At 36.4% G+C, this 21,020-nt stretch overlaps 2 protein-coding genes across 5 annotated transcripts in view; one reads left to right on the top strand and one right to left on the bottom strand.

Moving 5' to 3' along the window:
* Positions 1 to 841: 841 nt before the first annotated feature.
* Positions 842 to 11,663, bottom strand: LOC149830928 (peptidyl-prolyl cis-trans isomerase CYP37, chloroplastic-like). Of its 4 annotated transcripts, none has more exons than XR_016433246.1 (13): positions 11,460 to 11,660; positions 10,224 to 10,460; positions 10,020 to 10,109; positions 9,462 to 9,557; positions 8,907 to 9,014; positions 6,004 to 6,053; positions 5,617 to 5,719; positions 4,577 to 4,630; positions 3,883 to 4,038; positions 3,675 to 3,797; positions 1,849 to 1,898; positions 1,372 to 1,718; positions 842 to 1,118 (listed from the first exon to the last, which is right to left on the bottom strand). XR_016433246.1 is itself a non-coding variant. In XM_090013549.1 (13 exons), the coding sequence occupies exons 1-12, from the start codon at positions 11,619 to 11,621 to the stop codon at positions 1,604 to 1,606; spliced, it is 1,344 nt and encodes a 447-aa protein (XP_089869675.1). In that variant the 5' UTR covers positions 11,622 to 11,663; the 3' UTR covers positions 842 to 1,118; positions 1,601 to 1,603. The 4 variants fall into 4 exon arrangements, 1 of the variants encoding a protein (XP_089869675.1); XR_016433247.1 differs by having other exon boundaries at positions 1,382 to 1,718; positions 11,460 to 11,659; XR_016433248.1 differs by having other exon boundaries at positions 1,472 to 1,718; positions 11,460 to 11,659.
* A 768-nt stretch (positions 11,664 to 12,431) lies between these two features.
* Positions 12,432 to 21,020, top strand: part of LOC149830927 (trafficking protein particle complex II-specific subunit 130 homolog) — a 67,113-nt gene continuing 58,524 nt past the window's right edge. Inside the window, exons 1-5 of the mRNA XM_090013548.1 lie at positions 12,432 to 12,712; positions 12,823 to 13,052; positions 13,754 to 13,935; positions 14,061 to 14,244; positions 17,163 to 17,253. Of these exons, the coding sequence (XP_089869674.1) occupies positions 12,649 to 12,712; positions 12,823 to 13,052; positions 13,754 to 13,935; positions 14,061 to 14,244; positions 17,163 to 17,253 (751 nt within the window). The 5' untranslated portion in view covers positions 12,432 to 12,648. The remainder of the gene's footprint in view (positions 12,713 to 12,822; positions 13,053 to 13,753; positions 13,936 to 14,060; positions 14,245 to 17,162; positions 17,254 to 21,020) is intronic.

The raw sequence follows: 21,020 nt of genomic DNA, 5'->3' as shown, positions 1-21,020 counted from the left end.
GTAACTGATCTGCCATGCCGGATGTGGCTGTGGCATCTAAAATTATTATTAGGTTGCTAATAACCATTCAGTGTGCGACATTCAATTTAGTCTAAGTTACACTAAATAAATTGGACATGAGCATGTTGGATGACAAAACGACCAATTGTGCAGAGTTTTATACCAAAAAAACATTATCAAGAGGTTCAATATAAAATTTGAAGGCATGGTTGATTTCGATTAAGATGGGAAGGCTATGTTGGGTTCGTCAACACACCATATATGAGAAAGAGACTGTTCAGTGGGAAGATAAGCTTTGAAATGTGTGATGAAGTTCTTTTGTAATGCACCAGTCTGAGAAAATAATTGTTATTTTTATCTCAACTGGTACAGGTCTTAGCCTGTCGTACCTATGATCACCATCCCAGTGGAGTAAAACTCCATGAATGCAACCCCTCTCAACCCCCAAGGAACCTCACGCTTCACCTTGCAGAAAAATTTTCTCCAGCTCATTTAGCCATATATATTGCATATATTTAAAATATGTCAATGTCATTAATTTTAATTTATAGTTCCAAAAGAACCCATATGACATGACAAAAGTTTTCTCAGAGGAATCGACCTAACATAGTGGTCAGGAGAGAAACAGGAAATCCATCTCCACTGTCAAGCATTTATTTGATCACATCACAGACACTCGACTCATTTTGTTTGTTGTTTGTCATCACTGACAAAAAAGGAAAAAAGATTACAAGGGGATCATAGTTTTGAACAAACGACGAAAAGCTCTAAGCATGATATATCAAACCAACCAACCAACCAAGCAAAGGAGTAATAAGTCCATTAAAATACTAAACACTGATAGCAGAAGCAACATCACAACTATGATATTGAACCCTCCACGAGTCTGTTTTTACATCAGATGGAGTCACTAAGCTCAAAATATCAAGGTTACAAGTTTTTCTCTCAAGCTTATTTGGTTTGCTCTTTTTGCCGCAAATACAAAACAATTGGAAGATATACAATACAAGCTTCTGTTCACCAATCCCCCAGGCAGCTCACCTTTGTAGTATCTTTTTTTCAATGCCAGAACAGATAAACAGTAGAAAATGATGTAAGCAACTAGAGAAACATTGGCCCTGCATTTTAAAGAATTACAGTCAGAATTGTGTTGATCTAAGAGCAAAAAAAAGTCCCATCTACATAGGGGTCAACAGGCGGTATGTCAGTGATTGTAATTTAACATTAATGTAGAGACAAAGAATCCTTTCTAGTCTCAGAACATATTGGAATTCTATTGTCAAGACAGGTTTTTGCAAGATGACATGAATCAGGGAACATGATGGTTTAATCAGAAACCATGAAATTACATAAACTAATATGGGCGTTTACCATTTCTTACATGGGATTAAATTGATCCCAGTGACTAGAGAAAAATTTGCAATGCTTGCTTCTAGCTTTTGGCAAAAGGTTGTTCTCATTGGATCCTTACGGGTTTGGACTTCCATTGGAATGCAATACTTCCAGGATGGTTGCGAAGCTTGAAGATGGCAAACACTCAGACATTCAACAGAAAGGCAAATGGCTAATTTTGAAGAATGTAAGCCTGATATGAGCTCACATGTCAGTTACTAGAAGATGGCAAAATAAGGCGGTCTTGACCCTGAAGTAGCTTCACAGATCGAATTATGTCTCCCGTTTGAAGTTGTGAAAGTATTTCTCTGCCAGCAGTTACATACCTGCATACCAAAATGTAAAAATTACATAAAGGGAATGAAAATTTACATCGGCACTAATTAAACTTGATGAACCAGGCACTCAGCTGTATTGGTAACATATTGATTAAAATTTGTGCATAAAAAACATTACCCAAATACAGAAAATTGCCCTTCATCAAAGGACAAACCGCCTAGGCCAGCCTGCGGAGTTATTCGAGAATTTGTGTTACTGAAACATGGAGGGAAATAAAAAAAGAAAGAGAAGTAATCACAATTGTCTGTGCAAATAAAAGCTTCAGGCTTAACAGAGAACTAATTTTGCAATCAATGCAAATTGCAAAGTCCAAAGGTTTTCACATGATCTAATTTGAAGGAAAGAGAAAAGTTTGCATATGATCGTTCTTCAGAAGACAAACAAAGTCATCCATGCACAATCAGCCTACAATCATTAATTCATATCAATTTAGAAAAAAAAAGGTAAACAAAGTAATGCAAAACACATCTTACGATAAGTAACTTTATGGAAAAAGTTGAAACTTCTAAAGGACAAAACTCTTATTGTGAAGTAGGATTCTTGCAAGAGACCACCCTGATCTCGTTTAAATAGTTTACGCCTGAATGTCTAGTCTTAGAGCTCCACAAAGGTTCACATCAGCATTTATATAATGAAAAGTATTTTGAATCCAATGTGATTCTCCAAGAAAGTCACCACAAAGAACATGATTTTTTTAGGTCATTGAAACAAAAAGGAATTTTCAAGTTGCCTAAAAAGTGGCTCTGCATTCATTATTGATTTGTCCAATATCTAACTGCACATATATCAGAATTGAAACTTGGTAGCAAAAAAAAAAGGGGGCTCTGCATTCATTAATGACTAGCCCAAAATTCACTGCATACATTAAAATTTGAAATTATCCATTTCATTATTTTTAATGATGACCATCGAGCCTCATGAGACCTCTATGGGTGTCTAGAGTTTCATCAGTTGCCTCATATACAGTTACAAGAAGAGTCATAACTGTCTCTAAAATCAAGATATTAACACAATGTTATCACAAAACAAAATTTGAAATATTTGCATTTTTCAATACATCATGACATTACCACAACAATATTGACATTTTCCTACTTCATAAAACTTCAATCTTAAGAAAACATTCTTAATTCATGATTCCCCTTTGTTCAATTCTTCCTTTTCCCCAAGTTCTTGAACTTTTGGATTCAAGATTACCCTAGAAATTGCAATTAGCAGATATTTCCGATATTGATACTGGCAATAGTGGACATAACATGTAATACATTAGGGTAGGAGTAAAGATAAAAGGCAACCACCCCTTGATCTCACATAAACATCCATTAGGTGAATCTACTCCTTTTCTTTGGCATACTTCATCTCAGTGGCAAAACATTTATGAATCCAGAATGATATTTCCATGGATATTTTCTGACTGCAAAATTTAGCAACCATTCCATTACAAGAACATAATTTGGCTAGAAGATGGTTGTGGTATTCAAATGAAAGCATTTGGCTAACTGGCTTTCACTTCTATTTCCATGTCAACCATGGTGGAACTGGTACATGTTATGAAACAGGCACTGCCTTTGGTACTAAGATAAAGCATGCACACATCATTTTCTATGTTTCTCTCCAAACTTTAAGGATCACAAGATATCCCAGGAGCATAGCATACTCGAAGGTAAATCAATAGCCTTAGTATGACGACTTTGAAGTTGAAGAATCCAACCCAAATTTGTTATTCTAAAATGGCTAAGCAATAGGTTCTTTCTATTTGGGAAATCATGTCACTATTGAGAATTAAGATGTCAAACTCCAAATCTGATAAGTGATGTGGGAAAAACTTGATCAATGTTGACCTAGAACAATGTATACAGAACACATAAGAGAAGAGTTGGGATTATAGATAGACCACAATGTTGCATAAAACAGTTGAATGTAGTCCATAGGGTTTTACTTACACTTCTCTTATCATAGAGGTAAATAAAAAATTGGGATGGTGCCGAGTACTCATCAGTGTCTGCATTGTGTGCCATTGCAACTGCTCCATAAACAGATAATGGTAGAATTGGCAACTCTCCATCCTATCATGAAAAAGCACTTAGCAACACTGCAGCAATGAACAAGGCAAATTTAGTTCGCAGGTTGGTATAAGCATAGAAAACTAACCTGGACATCCAGTGTAGTCTTGTACAGTGGTTCAAACTGGCCAGATGACATTATTTCCAAGGGTACACTGTAACCGGAACTCCCAAGCTCGTTGTCAGATATGATAGCTTGGTTGACAGATTTCAACTTTATCCCATCATATGCACCATCTGACACCTAAAAGGGAGTATTCTTTTATGGTGAAATTCCATTATGATAAGAAAAAAGTAAAGGGCCTGATTTCTGGGAAATATTGAAATTCCATTATGATAAGAAAGAGTAAAAGGCTTGAGCTCTGGAAATTACGAGTTAAATATTTTGTTCATGCCACAGACCTTTTTGTTGAGATACCCTCAGCAAGAAAATTTTCTCTGAAGGTCTTAAAATTTGTCGATTTTTGAAGGAAAATTTTAGCAATTTTTTTAAAATTTAATAATCAAATCCGAAAAGATGAATGCAAAGAAGTTGAATTCATGACAAAGATCTACTTCTGCTGAACAGTAGAACTTCTCACAATATTTCATGTCAATTTCATGCATGAGCGTATCTGCAATTAGCCAGATATTCAAATTCTTACTAATATTCATGATAGAAGTATATCTTAACAAGATGTAAAATCAATAAAAGACTTCTGGATCAGATGCTAATTCACCAATCTAATCAAGCTCTATTTATAGAGAAATTTCATAAGGGCATGAAAATTAAGCTACCTTACCAATTTTGCAAAATTTCCAGATGTCAAAGGAGCTGAATATCCATCAAGAACAACCTGAATCAAATGTAGCTTTAGGAATGAATCGTAAAATCTATTGCATAAAATTGACAACTATAAGAATTTTACATAAAAAGAAAATGTGAATGAGACTTAAAGGTCATAGCAATACCACTTCATCCCACCATAACCATGGAATGATAAAGTAAATAAATTTCTATTACAGAAGAATTTTATACAAGCACAAGCTATAAGTAGATAATTAGCATTTAAAGTTTTAAGCCTTTATGGAAGTGTGCAAATGGGCCAATCAAATTTCCAGTAAAGTGAAGCTTCAAAGAAGCAGCTGCTATGAGAAAATTAGCAAGAACTGAACCCCCCACCCTGCAAATCCTCCCCACCTTCCCCAAAGTTTCCTAACACATAGGCCCATTTTTGTAATGAAATTCTACCAAACGAGATAGGATATCAAAAATTCTAAAATACCTCCCTTAGTGTCCATAAAAAGTACTAAAAATTAAAAAACAATAATATTAAACACAAAATTCCATATCCAAGCTAATGCAAAAGAGAACCTAGAGGGGAGTGTGTCATGAAGGTATGATGCTAGGAAGAAGATGGATTTTGGGAAGCCAACCCTATCACTGGGTCATGGCAGTTTCAAAGTTTAAGCCTTCACCTATCATAATATATTCATGTGTAACATACCATGATATGCTTAGATATCATGAAACTATAAATGTTACTGTTATGCAAAACTAGGAACTCTGGTTCTGTATTTAGCCATCTACCATTTGCACATGTGATAACATTCCATTCATTTATCCAAAATGCAGCTTCTTGGTTATGGTGAAAAGAAAGTTATTTCATCTCATACCTAGATGCTTTTGAAAATCCAAGAATTTTCCCATAAGAAATTTGTTTACACTATTGTTCGTTTATGTATCACAATTTGACGTTGCTTCGAGAAATCCTACTACATACAAGCATTTTTGTGAAAAAAATGTTTTCAAATGCGGACAGTATTGTCACCATAAGGTTACCTGAAAGGTTGCAACATTTTGCTGTTCGCCACCAGCAGCAGTAGAAAATTTTGAATTGTCTCCTTTCTCGATAGAGAATTCAACAACCCCTCTTCCTGTAAGTCTGCATCAGAAAATTCCTAACTGTTAATAGTGCCAAATTACATCCTAATGTGTCTGTAAGCTCCAATATAAATTTCTGCCTCGATCAAATTTCACAGAAAAACACTCCAGCTACTATATTTGCTTGGGGCCATATTCTCTTGGGGCTCGTATCAGACAGCATGGAGAAACTATATGGTGCCAAGATCAATAGAAAGATATGGTTAAAAGAGAGACAAATTGCTCAATAATAGTAGAACTTGATATATTCTTATTAAAATAATCCAATAGAAGAAAGAAAAATACCTTGGATAATTTAAATATTGCTCAGGTAACAAATATGATAATCCTGGAGCCTGTCCAAGAAAAAATTTTGATAAAAAATTCCAAAAATTTCAAACACTTTTGTGAGCAAATATCTTCAACTCTATATTGATTTGCATATCTTAAAACCATGTTAAAACAAACTGATGCGGCTTCAAGGAAAAGTTGAGACCAAAATAATATGGCTGTGAAGAATATCAAGATGAAATTTTTAACATAAATCCTAACATATACCATTTTTTCCATGCAGTTCATTTTTTTAGATGTTATGTCCAAAAGGCACACACTATATATGATTATTTGTCCAAAATGCGAAACAATACAATAACAGTGCGGAACTGTGGATGCACCCATGCAGCTGAGTTCTGAGTTGGTCCTAGAAACAGTGGCCGCTATGGAAGAGTTGATGCCAGATGTTCTGTAAACTAGGGGTCACTATATAGCTCTTTTGTTCTATAGGGATCAAGGTGTTGAACATAGCACAATTCTTTTTGAAGGATGGTCGGTCTGCGTGAGTGACTGATCCTGTAATAATATATTCCTACCAATTTATTGGACTGACAGTTTGAGCACATGACAATCTTATTCAACTTAAACTATAACGAAAGGCATGATATACCCTTACAATCTATGTCACATGGGGGCGGGTGCGGGTGCGGGTGCGGGGATTCGGCACTTCCAAAAAACCCGGGTGCGGGGGTGCGGCAGGGGCAAAAATATAAATATATATATATATATATATATATATATATATATATATATATATATATATATATATAAGGGGGGTCCGGGGTTCCCCCCGGCGCGGTCAGCGGGCGGGGGGTTATAGGGAGGCAGCCCCCCCCCCCCCCCCCCCCCCGCCAATATTTTTTTTTAAATTCCACAGCCCATTTCATAGGGCAAAATTTTTAGAAAAAAAACAAAAAAATGGACCAAAATGACCCTGGGTGCGGTCAACACACCCAGGGTCGGGTTGACCGCACCCGGTGCCGCACCCACACCCGCACCCGCGTCGAGTCGCATCGACGCGGGTGCGGCACCCTGCTAGCCGAGTCCCTGTGACATAGCTTACAATTTATTTGTAATGGATCACATATCATAAGGAAGACCTTTTTTAGTATATATTATCTAGACAGTGATATGAGAATTGGTGTTGGACATAGCAACTCTTGAAAAACTAGATATGCATACACGGCTACATATGTACACACACACACACATATATATATATATATAGAAAAACTAGATATGCATACACGGCTACATATGTACACACCTATGTCACATGGGTGCGGGTGCGGGTGCGGGTGCGACACGGGTGCGGCGCAATTTCAAAAATTTTGGACACGGGGACTCGGCTATATATATATTAAAAAAAAAATATATATATATATATATATAAGACTCGGTCAAAGTTGTGCCCATTAGGGGACAGGTGATGAGTTGTGAAGGCATTCTGTACACTTTCTTCGTACAGGAATAATTCACTTTTGGGCACTTTCTTCATACACTGTAATAATTCACTTTCTTCATACAGGAAAAAACCACAAAAACTTGAGTTGTGCCCATTCTGTACTTAAAACTTGAAAGTGTACAGGTTTTTTTAGTTGTGATGGGTTTTTTTCCTTACAGCTGTAGCCCAGAAAATTTTAAAAAAAAATTCAAATTTTTTTTTTCCAAAAAATGGACCAAAATGACCCTGGATGCGTTGACCACACCCAGGGTCGGGTTGACCAAGTCCGAGCCGCACCCGTGTCCGCACCCGTGTCGGTGCGTGTCGACGCGGGTGCGGCGACCTTGGAGCCGAGTCCGTGTGACATAGGTACACACACACATATATATATATATAGATAGATAGATAGATAGATAGATAGATAGATAGATAGATAGAGAGAGAGAGAGAGAGAGAGAGAGAGAGAGAGAGAGAGAGAGAGAGAGAGAGAGAGAGAGCACTATATAGAAAAAAAGTATGCTAAACCAATTATGAAATGCATATTCAACATTTTTGTTGAATTTTGATCATTGATGACTTACCTGAAATATCAACATGCAATTGCAAAAACAAATTATCAGCATTAAGATAACATACTTATAATTCAAAATAGGAAAAAAATATTGTATGTTTCAACTTTCAAACTAACTTCTAGTTACAAAAATTCAAAACCTAAAAATCAGCCTAAAATCTCTAAGGCGCTGAGCCCCATGATTATTGGACACTTTAAGAATAAAAGAATGTATCTATACCAGACACTTCTTTTAAAGTTAACAAAGTGGATGTCAAACACACAACATTTGTGCCCATTTTGATGGACACTTACACCTAAAAAGTCAAAGTGTCAAAGCCTTGTCTCGGAGGTCGGCTTTTAGTCATTATCCTTGACAGATTTCTGGAGTAGTAACTTGTTGCAATGATAAATCACGTTTGTATTTGTTAGTCCTATTGCCTAGGTTACTAAAATTCCTTTAACTGATATAAGCAGAAGGAAGAGAGGACAGTCTTGTTTTGTTTCCAAGTAGCAGCAAGTCCTCCTGAGCTTTGCCAAGCTACTCAAAGATCTTCTGATGGTGCTGAAAGTTTCAGATTCAGTGTGGACCACAGATGGCTCTCTAGTTAATATTTCCCTTGTGTTTTCTGGAGAATTTGTATGAAAGTGCTTTTGGAAGGTATAATAGTTGATAGAGGCATGCTGCATGATAACCAAGTTTATTCAGGAAACAACACAAGTTTGCTGGATAAAATATAACCATGCAATATTACAAGAAGGTTTGAAGCCCTGGGTTTGCAACCCCATGAACAGGAACCAACAGTTTCTGCTATCTCATATGTTTTTAAGCCTACTAGCATATAAATAAATATTTTCCTTCTATAAAATAACGAGACTTACTTGCAGCAACTCCAGTTCGGCAATCATATCCAGAGAGGATGACAGGCTCACAGATATTTTATCTGGATCATTCTCCTTAATAGATTGAATAAGGTCCTGCAGTCCACCCTAGCACACAAAACAAGTAGTGAAGCTAATGATAAGGCATATCCAATCAAAGTTGGTTGTTGTGCTTAGATCAGCATTCAGCAATAAACGAGTCAACTTAGAACCATATAATACCAAAAAAAAGTATTCAACCTTTCAAAAATTGCATAGATGAGTTACTACGGGCATAGGTGCCTACTGTAATTCTACTGAGTCAGCATAACTCATTTTCCACTGGATACAAGTTCAATGGAAACTTGTTATAGAGTTCTGCTGGATCTGTGCATGGCTTTAGTGGAAAGTTTTGTATCAGCAAAATCTAAATTTCTATGCTTGCTTACATCTTTTTAATGAAAATTTTGCTTTCTTCAACTAATAATAAAAGCAAAATGTAACCAATTGGATAGTTAAATTACATTTCTGAAGTTAAATATTTCAGAAAAACATGACATGGGTTGAACCATCTACCTTTCCATCAATCAGCGAAGCATACACAGCTAAACCTCTTTCTTTGTATTCTGCTGGCATGCTATTTAAGATTGATTCCTTCTCATTAGCTGCAACCTGCAACAATGCAACTCCAGATCAGCCATGTATTTGTAAACCACATTTTGATAATAATGGAAATAGGTGACTGATACCAACCAAGATGGCTTACACACAATTTCAATGTAGCTAGGGATGCAAATGGGTCGGATCCAGAACAGCAAAAAATTGCAAAACCTCCATCTTGGATCCGACCCATTTGCATCCCTAAATGCAGCACTCAGTAATTGGCTGCTCACAGAGTGAATAAGAACATGTATGAATTATGCTAGAAAGTGATAAATGGACCTCACAACTTAAAGTATTTCCTTCTAGTTTGTATCGATTATGGTCCTTGTAGTACCATAAATATCGAACAATCATAAAAACAAAAGCCTGAACTTTAGTATTTTCATTAACCATCAAAGAATAAAACTGTTGTGTACTTGAAACGTCAAAACACATTAAGTATATGTCCATTGCCTCGAAAGATAACAACACCTTTAAAGCTTTCTTTACATCCCCTTCCATTGTACCATAAGGTTTCCGTTGTGGTATCCTTAACAGGTATGAAATATCCTCCATTGGTTCCTGACAATAAGAACAAGCTAGTAATTAAGCATGGATGCATCTGAGCAGTATTCCTAATATGTGTAACTAAAATAAAAAAGAAAATGTTTGAAGTGTAAATTTATATTGCATTACCTGAATGGATTTCATAGTTGGGTTTGCAGGAATGGCCTTCCTCAGGGCTAGCTCTCCAGTCCTTGGAACCTTGGTGTCAGGTGAATACAATACAGCTCTCGCACTATCCAAGGGCAGCGGGGATAAAATATGTACACCAATAACGACCATAGAAAAAGCCTTTTGTAGTCCCTTCGTTAAATGGTCAAGCAAAGAAATCGTGGATGCTGATGAAGAAACATGCATGTCTGGAACTCCCTAAGAAATAAAATAAGATAAAAATCTCTTCAGACTAGCTGTATGATAAAAAATGTCCAAAAAAGTCCACATTTGATGAAGTAACACTACAGATGTCAAATGTACATTAGTTGCATTGCTTTCAAAATTTTCAAACATTAGTCTGGTGAAGCACAGCAAAATAGAAGATTATATTTAATCAGGAAAATAGTAGCTTCAAAAAATGCAAACTCCTTAGTGTCACACTATCATCTGTTTTTTCATGAAAACAAAAAACTCACATATTATTCCCAAGGATTGCCAAGTGATGCTTCACACATAATTATGTGTTCAATAAAACAATGTTATACATAACATATATGTGTGTCTCTCTTTACAGTACACATTAGTCTAAGTAGTGATTCCTAATAAATGAACCATGCCAAACTCATCGCCACTGTCAGCTAAAATTTGCATCTTTAATTTCTAATAGAGAGGATGATACAATTGAAAATGAAAAGCGAATCAAATTCTTCAAAGAGTAGACTTTTGCACTACAACAACACAACCATCAGCCAACCGAAATCTGCATCGACCTAAAGAATTGCTCTTAATTCTATTCTCAAAACTGCAGTACGACAATTTTGATAAACTTCGCCTTCCCCTTGTTGTTCCAAGATAAAATCTTCGCAATTCCATTAAGAAAAAAAGAAAAAAAAAACACAAAACATATCCGCAGATCCAACGAATGCGAATCATGAAATAACCCTAAACACGGAACAGATGAAACGAAAATTGGCACCGTAAAACAGAAAAGAAAAACTCTCGCACGAAGATTTCTGAATCAATCGAAATGCTGGAAATCGCTTGTTTGCTCAATGCTATTGAAAAAACAACTCGAAATGCTGGAATAAATGAACCAGAAATTCGCGAGGCCGAGAGGAGAAAAAAAACTGCCGAATTCAGATTCCGTCTCTTCGACTATCAGATTTTTGAAGGTATGACAAGAAATCGAATGGCGGGAGAGAGGATTTCACTAACCTCCGAGGAAGGAGCGCGGGACGAAACGCAGCGGAGTTTGAGGCGGACGTAATCGCATCGGCATTGCAGTCGGCGTCGGCGGCCGGAGAACGAAGCGGGCGCTATAGAGAGGGAGTTCTGGTTGGCGGATGGAATTGAGAGTCCGAGCAGCGTCGACGCCATGGCCGAAGGGGCGGGCGCCTCTGCTTCTTCCTTCGGCGATCGATGGATAAGCCCGCGAAGCGCAGCGTTTTATTCTGCCAGCAATCGCTCTAGACCTGAATCGCCCTTATGATTTTCTGTTATTATGGGATATACCTACTACGCCCGCAGGTGGTAAGAGAAGGGGTAAAAATGTAAATCGTGAATTTTAAAACGGTTCGGTCCGGGTCGGATCCTGAAGCCCCGGGCTTTGATCCTTTAGTTTGATATAACTTCCCAGCCCCTGCCCGGTGGCCGGTGCCCAAGGGCGGATGAGGTGCAATGACATTGCATACTTTAAGTGTGTAGCTCTACCTGATTGCCCTTCATCTCTAAGATGCAACCTGGCTGTTAGCTGTGGGGCCCAATAAAAGATGGAGCGCCGATCAAGTGTGGCCGTACAATAAAGTGTGCAATGCGATTGCACCTGATCTGGGCGCAGCCTGTTTTTGTGGGGGCACGTGTGGTTGGTAGCAGCTTTAGAGTGGAGTATTCTCTAACTGAATTTCATAAATGCAAGCGTGGAATAAACTGATATACATAAGGTCCTAACCAAAACATTAGAGTTATTTTGAAAAACTTTTAACATTATAAAAAGTTCATTTTAAAGGGTAACTTGTGAATGTCACCAAGTTGATGGGATGTCACAAGTTCGAAACCCATGAGTGGTGTCGCTTAGAAAGAAAGGGGACCTCAAGGGTTTTACCAAGTTTCAAACTTCCTTGTTTGGTTCACCACTTCTGGGTGTAGTTTGATAGCTTAGATAGCTCATTCGTGGCAACATGATAACGCGGGCTTGATTTTCAGATTGTTCAGTGAGCGAAACGCGATTCTCACAGTAACATAGATCGGCTCGCGCCAAGGAAAGAGCTCTCTCTCTCTCTCTCTCTCTCTCTGACTACATTTCGGTTCTCCGATTACAGAGAATGGAGGTGATCCCACTGCTAGGGTTCCATACCACCTCTCTTTCTCGGATCTGACGTCTCAGAGTCGATCCTTCCGCCCATCGATGGCCAATTTCCTCGCCCAATTCCAGACCATCAAGACCTCCTGGGATCGCCTCATTGTAGCAGGTTCACCTCTCTCTCTCTCTCTCTCTCTCTCTCTCTCTCTCTCTCTCTCTCTCTCTCTCTCTCTCTCTTTGATGCGATGTATTGCGGTGTTGGTTTCGATGATGTTGCAGTGGAGGATGTGAGCGATCTGTGGCCGGTGGTGAAGGGCGCCTTCGAGGAGCGGTTGCCCATCAAGAAGGCGTGCCTCAACAACAAGACTCGCAACGCCGTCTTCGTGGACGCGCTGCCCGTGGAGTACATACTCACGACCGATTCGCGCCTCCGCAGCCGCTTCCCGCAGGAGCAGTACCTCTTCTGGTTCCGCGAGCCCTATGCCACCATCATTCTCGTCACCTGCGAGGTAGGTTTCTGTTCGGCATTCGACTACGTTATAGAGTTCGATTCGCGTTTCACGTGCTTGCTTGATCTTTCGATTCGCGGAGACTCTTCTTTTCCTTTGGTGAGCTGTTTTGGTTACTAAATTCTATGCCGTTGAAGTCATTTTGTTTTTAATTTGGGACCAGTGGACGTAGTCAACGAAGGCCGATGTTTGTATGGAATCATTACACGCTTCGTAAGGGATTTTTGGGGACTGATTATTGAGATCTCTATTTAATTGTCCTCGAAGATCGGCTCAGCTATATGTGATTCTCTCGCGATGTGATGGTAGTCTGCTTTAATTGCTAAGCATTCTTTTGATGGCAGTAAAAGCTAGCGCAGGAACATTGGCATCCCTTTTAGTGTTTCAGTCGTTACGTTGCTTGATGGACTCAATTAGGCATTAGTTGTGATCATTCTACTATGAGTATGTCAGTTACAAAACAGTGGAACTTTCAAACCATGGAGTCGGTTTGCAAATTTGTAGTTATAAATTGGATGTATGATTGAATTTATGTTCTAATTTTGTTTTTACAAATTGCAGAATCGAAATATCTTGCTTGCTAGTCTATTCAAGCTTGCTGTTATTTTATTCTCCTTTTTTCTTTCTGTTTCCATTTGTGGGCAGGTGCATAGTCCATGTTTTGCTGTTTTAAATTTCATATTTGTTTTCATTCTGTGCAGGATCTCGATGAATTCAAGAATATTCTCAGGAACCGGCTAAAATTAATTGTTCAGAATGATGATCGTGAGTGGTTTATTGTATTTGTTTCTAAAGCACACCCTAGCAATGATCAAGCAACCAAGATGGTGAAGAAACTATATGCCAAACTTGAAGTTGAATTTAATTCAAAAAAGAGAGAAAGGTGAGATACATGCAACCTGACTGTCTATTTGTGTTTCATTTTGTTTGCTGTTATAATCGTGTTTTACTTGTTAGGACCTTCAAGAGTTGTTCATGATGCATGCTCTTTGTCTTTCCTATGGCCAGGTGCTGTAAATTTGATATACATGGAGGTGATATAGATTTTTGGGCAGACCTCGAAGCCAAATTAGTTGAATCCATTAGAAATACATTGGACAGACGCATTCAGTTTTATGAGGATGAGATCCGCAAACTTAGTGAAAATCGCTTCATGCCTGTGTGGAATTTTTGTAACTTCTTTATTTTGAAGGTAGCCTTTTGTTAATCATACTAAAACTTTTGGCTTGGATCATGAGATTATGTATATGTATGTATTATTTGCTACAATTGATTGTACCTACAGTCTAGTTGAGATCTCATGGTGCAAGTTGTTTGGGCTCGATCTAACATTGTAGATTGTTCAACATCATTCACTTAGCGGAAATCAAACCTTGGATCATGTTTTTTTCAACAAAATAACATGTTTTCCTGAGTTGGAGAAAATTGGTGCATTTACAATCATTGATTTTTGCATCGCCGAAAGCACCTGAAAACAAGTTGTAATCAAGTGATCCAAAAGCCAGTACCATTGAAAAGAGCATGTAGACGACATCTATAAGGCTTGACTTGACCAAAAAGAAAAAAATGAGCTATGTTAAAGTTGGTTATGGGTACAATTGATTTTAGCAAACATTAAACCATACATACATACATATGTGTGTGTGTAAGTATTTGGTACTAATGATGGTGTAGAACTGTTGAGTAGAAATCACCTTCATTTCATATTCTTTTGAACTTTTTGTAGATTGGGCCCTACAGATGTGATATACTTGGTTTGTTTAGTAGGAAATAGGTTTTAGATCATGTGTTGTGACTTGTAACCATGTTTTGTTTTTCATGGGCTCCAAAAATCAACAGCCCACAATGTACCAAAACTTCATGACCCAAAAAATAATAATTTTACATTGAAAAAACAGGATTTACATATACACAACTTGAAGCCAAAAAACATGATATATATATATATATATATAAATATAAATATAAATAAATATATGAAAAAATATATAGTACTTCTATACCCTGATACCATACGGTGGTACATACCAGAGTTACCAGAAGCTTCTTAGATAGGTGGGAAGCTCGCTTCCCGGAAACTCGCTTCGGAAGCGCGATACTCCTCGCTTCCTAAACTTGATGAGAACCTCGATTCTCCCACGCTTCTCATATGCTTTCCACACACTTTATCTATTCTTCTTATATGTTCTCTTACTCAACTTTTCTTGTTTTTTATGTGTTTTCTCTCACTTTTCTCACTCACTTCCATGTGTTTTCTCTAAATTGGTAGTCATTATTTTTAGATTTTGTTAAAAATTTAATTTTTACACTAAAAAACATGAAATTTAATATTTTTCACTTTTATTTTAGTTTTTATTTATGTTTCATTTTGATTCCCATTCAATTCTTATATTTATTTATTTTTCATTCCTCGCTTCCTGCTTCCTATACATTTTTAAATGCTCCGCTTCTCGCTTCCGCTTCCCATATCGTTTCCTGCTTCCGCTTCCTAGTCTGGCAACCTTGGTACATACTCTTGTTTGTATAGATCTAACCATCAAATGGTAAATCTAACTGTACAAATGTGTTTAGCATAATTTATTTACTGTATTAGAAGGTTTTATCATGTTTAATGCAGCATAAGGTTTCACTTTTAAAATGGTGAAAATCAATGGTTCACAATTCATGAAAATAAGGGTGGTTTAAAAATGTTATAAAACATCATATTCAAGTCAACTCTAATGCATGAAAATAATAAATAGAACATGTTAAACATGATCCAAAGGTTAGATTTTGCTTTTGGACCTTAGATCTATGTCTATGTCACATAGGTGCGGGTGCGGGTGCGGCACTGTAAAATAACTTGGGTGCGGGGAGGATATATATATATATATATATATTTATATTTATATATAATTTTTAACATTTTTAAGTCAATACTACGTGTATTTGTGTGCATTTATGTATTTATATATATAATATAGATAAAAATGGACTTGATTAGGGTTAACTGAATCTACTTTTGGATAGAAATGGACCTTAGTGTGGTTGACTTCACCTAACACAAAGGAAGTTGTGTCCAAGTGTCGCACCCCCATGGGTGTGGGTGGGACGCGGTGCCTTGTTAGAAGAGTCCGTGTGACATAGAGCTATGTAAATCAAGTGTGTACCACCATAAGCTGTGGTGGTACAGTACCACCACAGAAGCTCCCTTTATTTATTTATATATTTCTATAATTGATTGTACCTACAATCTAGTTGAGATCTCATGATTCAAGTTGGTTTGGCTCTATCTAACATCATAGATTGTTCAACATCGTTCACTTAGCGGATATCAATCCTTGGGTCATGTTTTTTTTGACAAAAGAAAAAACATGTTTTCCTGAGTTGGGGAAAATTGGTGCATTTTGGTTTTTTGCATCATCGAAAAGACCTGGACACAGGTTTTATTCAAGTGATCCAAAAGCCGGTTCCTATTAAAAAAAAACATATAGCTCACATCTATAAGGACTTAACCAAAACGAAAAAAGTGAGCTCTGTTAAAATTAGTTGTAGGTACAGACTGTAGCAAATAATAAACCACACATACGTAAATAACTTCATGACCTAAAAAACAGTATTTTTACATTGAAAAAACATGATTTAAGGCCCCATCCTTGGCAAAAAAAATCTGGCTGAAGATCAAGTCTATACAGTTTGCAACTATGATTTCCAGATCAATGGCTGCATAGTAACAAATATTAACTGATTAATTTAATTGGTTTTCTGGTGTCTGTAAGATAATAATCTTGATGAGGGACTAAAATTGGAACGCTCCTCCATGCAGTATTAGGAAATGTCTATAATATTGTTAAGATTCTGAGTTTTATTGAGTTATGAGCCCATCTAAATTTCAGCCACTTTCCGCTATGTAACAGAATGAAACTTGGAGATCTATTCAAAGTCTCCTCATCAAGTTTGTGTCCTTACCAATGCCAGAAAACCATTAAATTAATTGTTTGGACATTGGTAACATTAAAATCAAGGGATTAATGTTTGATTAATGTCTATGCATGTGTTTGTGCACACTTCATATACGTGTTTGTGTGCATCTGTGTTTGGAATTTTATTCTTTTTTTTAATGATTTACAGGAGAGCTTTGCTTTCATGTTTGAGATGGCTCATCTTCATGAAGATTCATTGCGTGAATACGATGAATTAGAACTTTGCTACCTAGAGGCAGGTTTGTGTAGTCTTTTCTTCTTGTGGTCTTGTCTTCTTTCACCTTTTCATTGAAGCATTTAATTCTCCTTGGCTTTTGTTTAGCCTTCTTGGTGCCATTGTGTCTTTCTAGTCCAGGCTATCTGGGCTGTATGTATCTAACCAGAAATTAGTATACATTAGTATCTAATTCTTGGCATGCACTTGTCATAAAGAGGCATGGAATCCAAAGTAAAACGAAAATAAACAATAACACTAAATTCTATTAGATAGATGAAATCCAAACTCCATAACATAATGCATTTGGATAAAAACAACAAACATATCATAGACAAGAGAAAGACCCAAAAAAATAAAAATTAATATTTTTATTAATAAAAATACACACAAAAATTACATGTTATCCTCACTAGAAACACACTCATACACATACCTAATCTACCCATCACTCTCTCACGGTCTCACCTAAACCCCCACACGCACTATCTTTATATGAGAAAGTGAGATGGAGAAAAAAAGAGGGCTAGCCTACAACTAGCCGTTAGGCATAGTCCTAACAGCTAGCTGGTCAAAACAGCTTGACCAACAATAAAAAAACAAAATAAAAAAATACTAATATTAGTCATTAAATAATGACTATAAACAAAAAACAAAAATATAAATGAAAATTCGTATTATACCCTTACAAGTATACATTAAGTATACTTGATCTAAATTCTAAAGACTAAATACCTAATAGGTATACCAAGGATATACCTAAAATATAAAAAAGAATACAAAGAGTTACAAATACAAAGGAAGCATCGATAAGTATACCTAAGTATACCTTGGTAAATACAATGCAGGGATGCATTTATCTTAACACCCCCTTAAACTTGCGGTGAGTAACCGGAAGTTTGCAAATACAAAAATAAAGGAAACAACCTAAGTCTTCAAATGTCTATTATGTTTCACCAAATGCCTCCATGAACTGCCTCCATGGAAAGGGCGCATCGAAAACTTTCATAAAATCTTCAAGATTTCCTGCAATCATTTGCTCAAACTATCTTCTCTTTGAGAACCTGTAAATAGAACTTGACAAATGTCTCAACTATACAAAATAATATATTATCACAAAATACCTTTTAAGACAAGAAAATTTTACAGTAACAAAATTGTTATAATAATAGGTAAATTTAATTTAGACAACAAATAAACTAATATAATGCTATATATTATGGAGAGAGGATGGTTGAGGACACCAACAAAACCCAAAAATACAATATATATAGAAAATAAACTAGACAATATATAGAGAATAAACTTGTTTAATAGAGGGAAAACATTACCATGGTCAAGCACACCAACAAAATAGGTATAGAAAATAGACAAATTGTAGAAATAAACTAGACATTTCAAAAAATATTTGTTTTAAAACAATATAAAACAATATTTTTAATTTTTGTAAAAAGTAACTATTCAAGAAAGACATAATAGCCATTAAGATAGATATGAGGAACATAGCTCAAAAACAATTTTAAGAAATCTAATTTAGACAATCATAACCACAAAATCAACACATTTTTCAAAAAAAACATAAATACTGATCATAATAGAATTTGATCACTAAAGTGCAAAAGTCAAGCACATATTAGACATAAAAAGCCAAGAAGAGATAAACACTCATGCATAAATAATATCCCAAAGGCTTAGATAAACATTTCAAATGAAGGTACTAATCATCAATTAAGCGAACATGACAACATGCATATAACATGTAAAAGCTCAAAAGAGCCAATAAAAGAAGAATTAAATTCATACAACAATGCACACTAGGTAACCAACATGAAACAAATTTAAATGCCCTCAATATATATATCCAACATGCAATTAAAGCATATTTCATGCACATAATAATGCATGAAAATTTTCAAGGAATAACCATTTTCTATACAAGGACAAAAGAGCAGTGAAAAGGATTAAAAAAGAACATGAAGAGATATTAGAAATCCCAACAATAGTTTGATTACTACAACAATCACCTCACTTGACCTTCAACCTCAAAATCCGAGTGTAGCAGCACATAGAACAAGGGATCAGAGAAACCCATGTCAGCAATAACCATATCAATGACCATGCACTGGCAATACCGATTATCTAAACTGACAATAAACACCAGCTACAACCACAAGTGGTGCATACACCTCACCTCACAAGTGGTTTTAAAACTGTAAACAACACCATAAGCTACAACATAACTTACCACATGCTTGGTTGTAAATTGGTAAAATAAGATCCCTTGTCCAAAGAAAAATCACTCAAATAAGAGGAGAGAGTGAAAAAACAAGAGGTAAAAACGTTGTAATGAAAACAAACTAATGTAAAAAAAAAGCAAGAAGATTTGAAAACAATATTCAAATCAAGGCAAGAGCAATAAATTTTGTAATATTATGAGATTTAATCCATAGAGGCCAACATAGTCACAGGAAATTAACAGTTTAGACATCACAGTTAAAGATTAATACAAACATCTAACATAATAACAGGGTCCAAATAATCAATTGAGTGATACAACACACTCACTGAATCAGAGATCAAACAATCATCAGTTAGAGCCAAACTGAGTGCCAACATGACACTCATAAATCGGCAATCTAAACTTACAAAACAACAAGGTGCATACAACTCACCCTCAACGATCAAACATTTTTGCCTCCACAACGAGGTGCACGCAATTCACCTCAAAAGGTCAAAGGAAAGAGATGATGCATCAAAGAAAATATTAGGTGAAATGAAATGGGGATCTTCGAAACACGAGCTTTGATTAACAAGAGCAAGTGTCAAGAATGACACTAAAGCATAACCCTTAAAAAGGGTATAACTGGAAACAAAATAAAAATAAAAATGTATTCTTTATTGATATGAAAAACCAATTGCTTAAGAAGCATTGGAGTGAAATACAAGAGGGGCTGCACCCCTTTATATACACAGCTGAAAGAGGACTCAATAGAGCTGTTGGGCACAGTCCAACAACTCTATTTAGAGCTGTTGGAATGTGTCAGTCCAACAGCTCTATTAAGAGCTGTTGGACTGTGTCAGTCCAACAGCTCTATTGCTAGTCAAGTCTGGACAGGACTTGACTAGCAACAGTCATTCTAGTTCAAACTGAACTAGATGACATAAAGACAAAATAAAAATAAAGGAAAAAAAATACAGAAAAGAAAGAAATTAAAAATGTATTTATATATATATATAATAATATAATATTATTATATATACATATATGTACAATTTTACATTTTAACACTACCCCTCAAACTTACGGTACAATGAGCGAAAGTTTGTCTAAGAGAAAGTGAAATCGGGGAGCAGCGAGAGGCTTTGTAAAGAGGTCTGCTAACTGATATTCTGAAGTGACATATGGCAGATCAATTATCCCGTGTAGATATTCCTCTCTGACGTAGTGACAATCCATTTCGATGTGTTTGGTGCGTTCGTGGAATGTTCTGTTACTGGCAATGTAGATCGCACTTTTGTTGTCACAACACATTTGTGAAGCCTTTGTTGCTTCAACTCCCATGTCAGCAAGCAGTCGTCGGAGCCAAACTACTTCCATGGTCGTGGTTGCCATGGCTCTGTATTCAGCTTCGGTGGATGAGAGAGATACCTTCTGCTGCTTTTTACACCTCCACGAGATTAATGATTCCCCTAAAAAGACACAAAAGCCAGTGGTTGAGTGTCTGTTATTGGGATCACCTCCCCAATCAGCATCAGTATATGCAATTAAATTAAGAGAAGAGGAGGAAGATA

This window comes from Nuphar pumila, chromosome 7 (assembly GCF_984573655.1).
Source record: "Nuphar pumila chromosome 7, dmNupPumi1.hap1.1, whole genome shotgun sequence".
Lineage (NCBI taxonomy): Eukaryota > Viridiplantae > Streptophyta > Magnoliopsida > Nymphaeales > Nymphaeaceae > Nuphar > Nuphar pumila.
Note: the sequence above shows the minus strand (reverse complement) of the source record. Positions and strands in the feature narration are given on the sequence as shown.

Excerpts from the sequence above, each read along its gene's own strand:
- LOC149830928 (XM_090013549.1), bottom strand. The coding sequence starts at position 11,621 with ATGGCGTCGACGCTGCTCGGACTCTCAATTCCATCCGCCAACCAGAAC. Across the intron at positions 5,720-6,003 it reads CAATATTTAAATTATCCAAG|ACTTACAGGAAGAGGGGTTG; the intron begins GTATTTTTCTTT and ends TTTCTGATGCAG. Across the intron at positions 4,631-5,616 it reads AAAATGTTGCAACCTTTCAG|GTTGTTCTTGATGGATATTC; the intron begins GTAACCTTATGG and ends CATTTGATTCAG.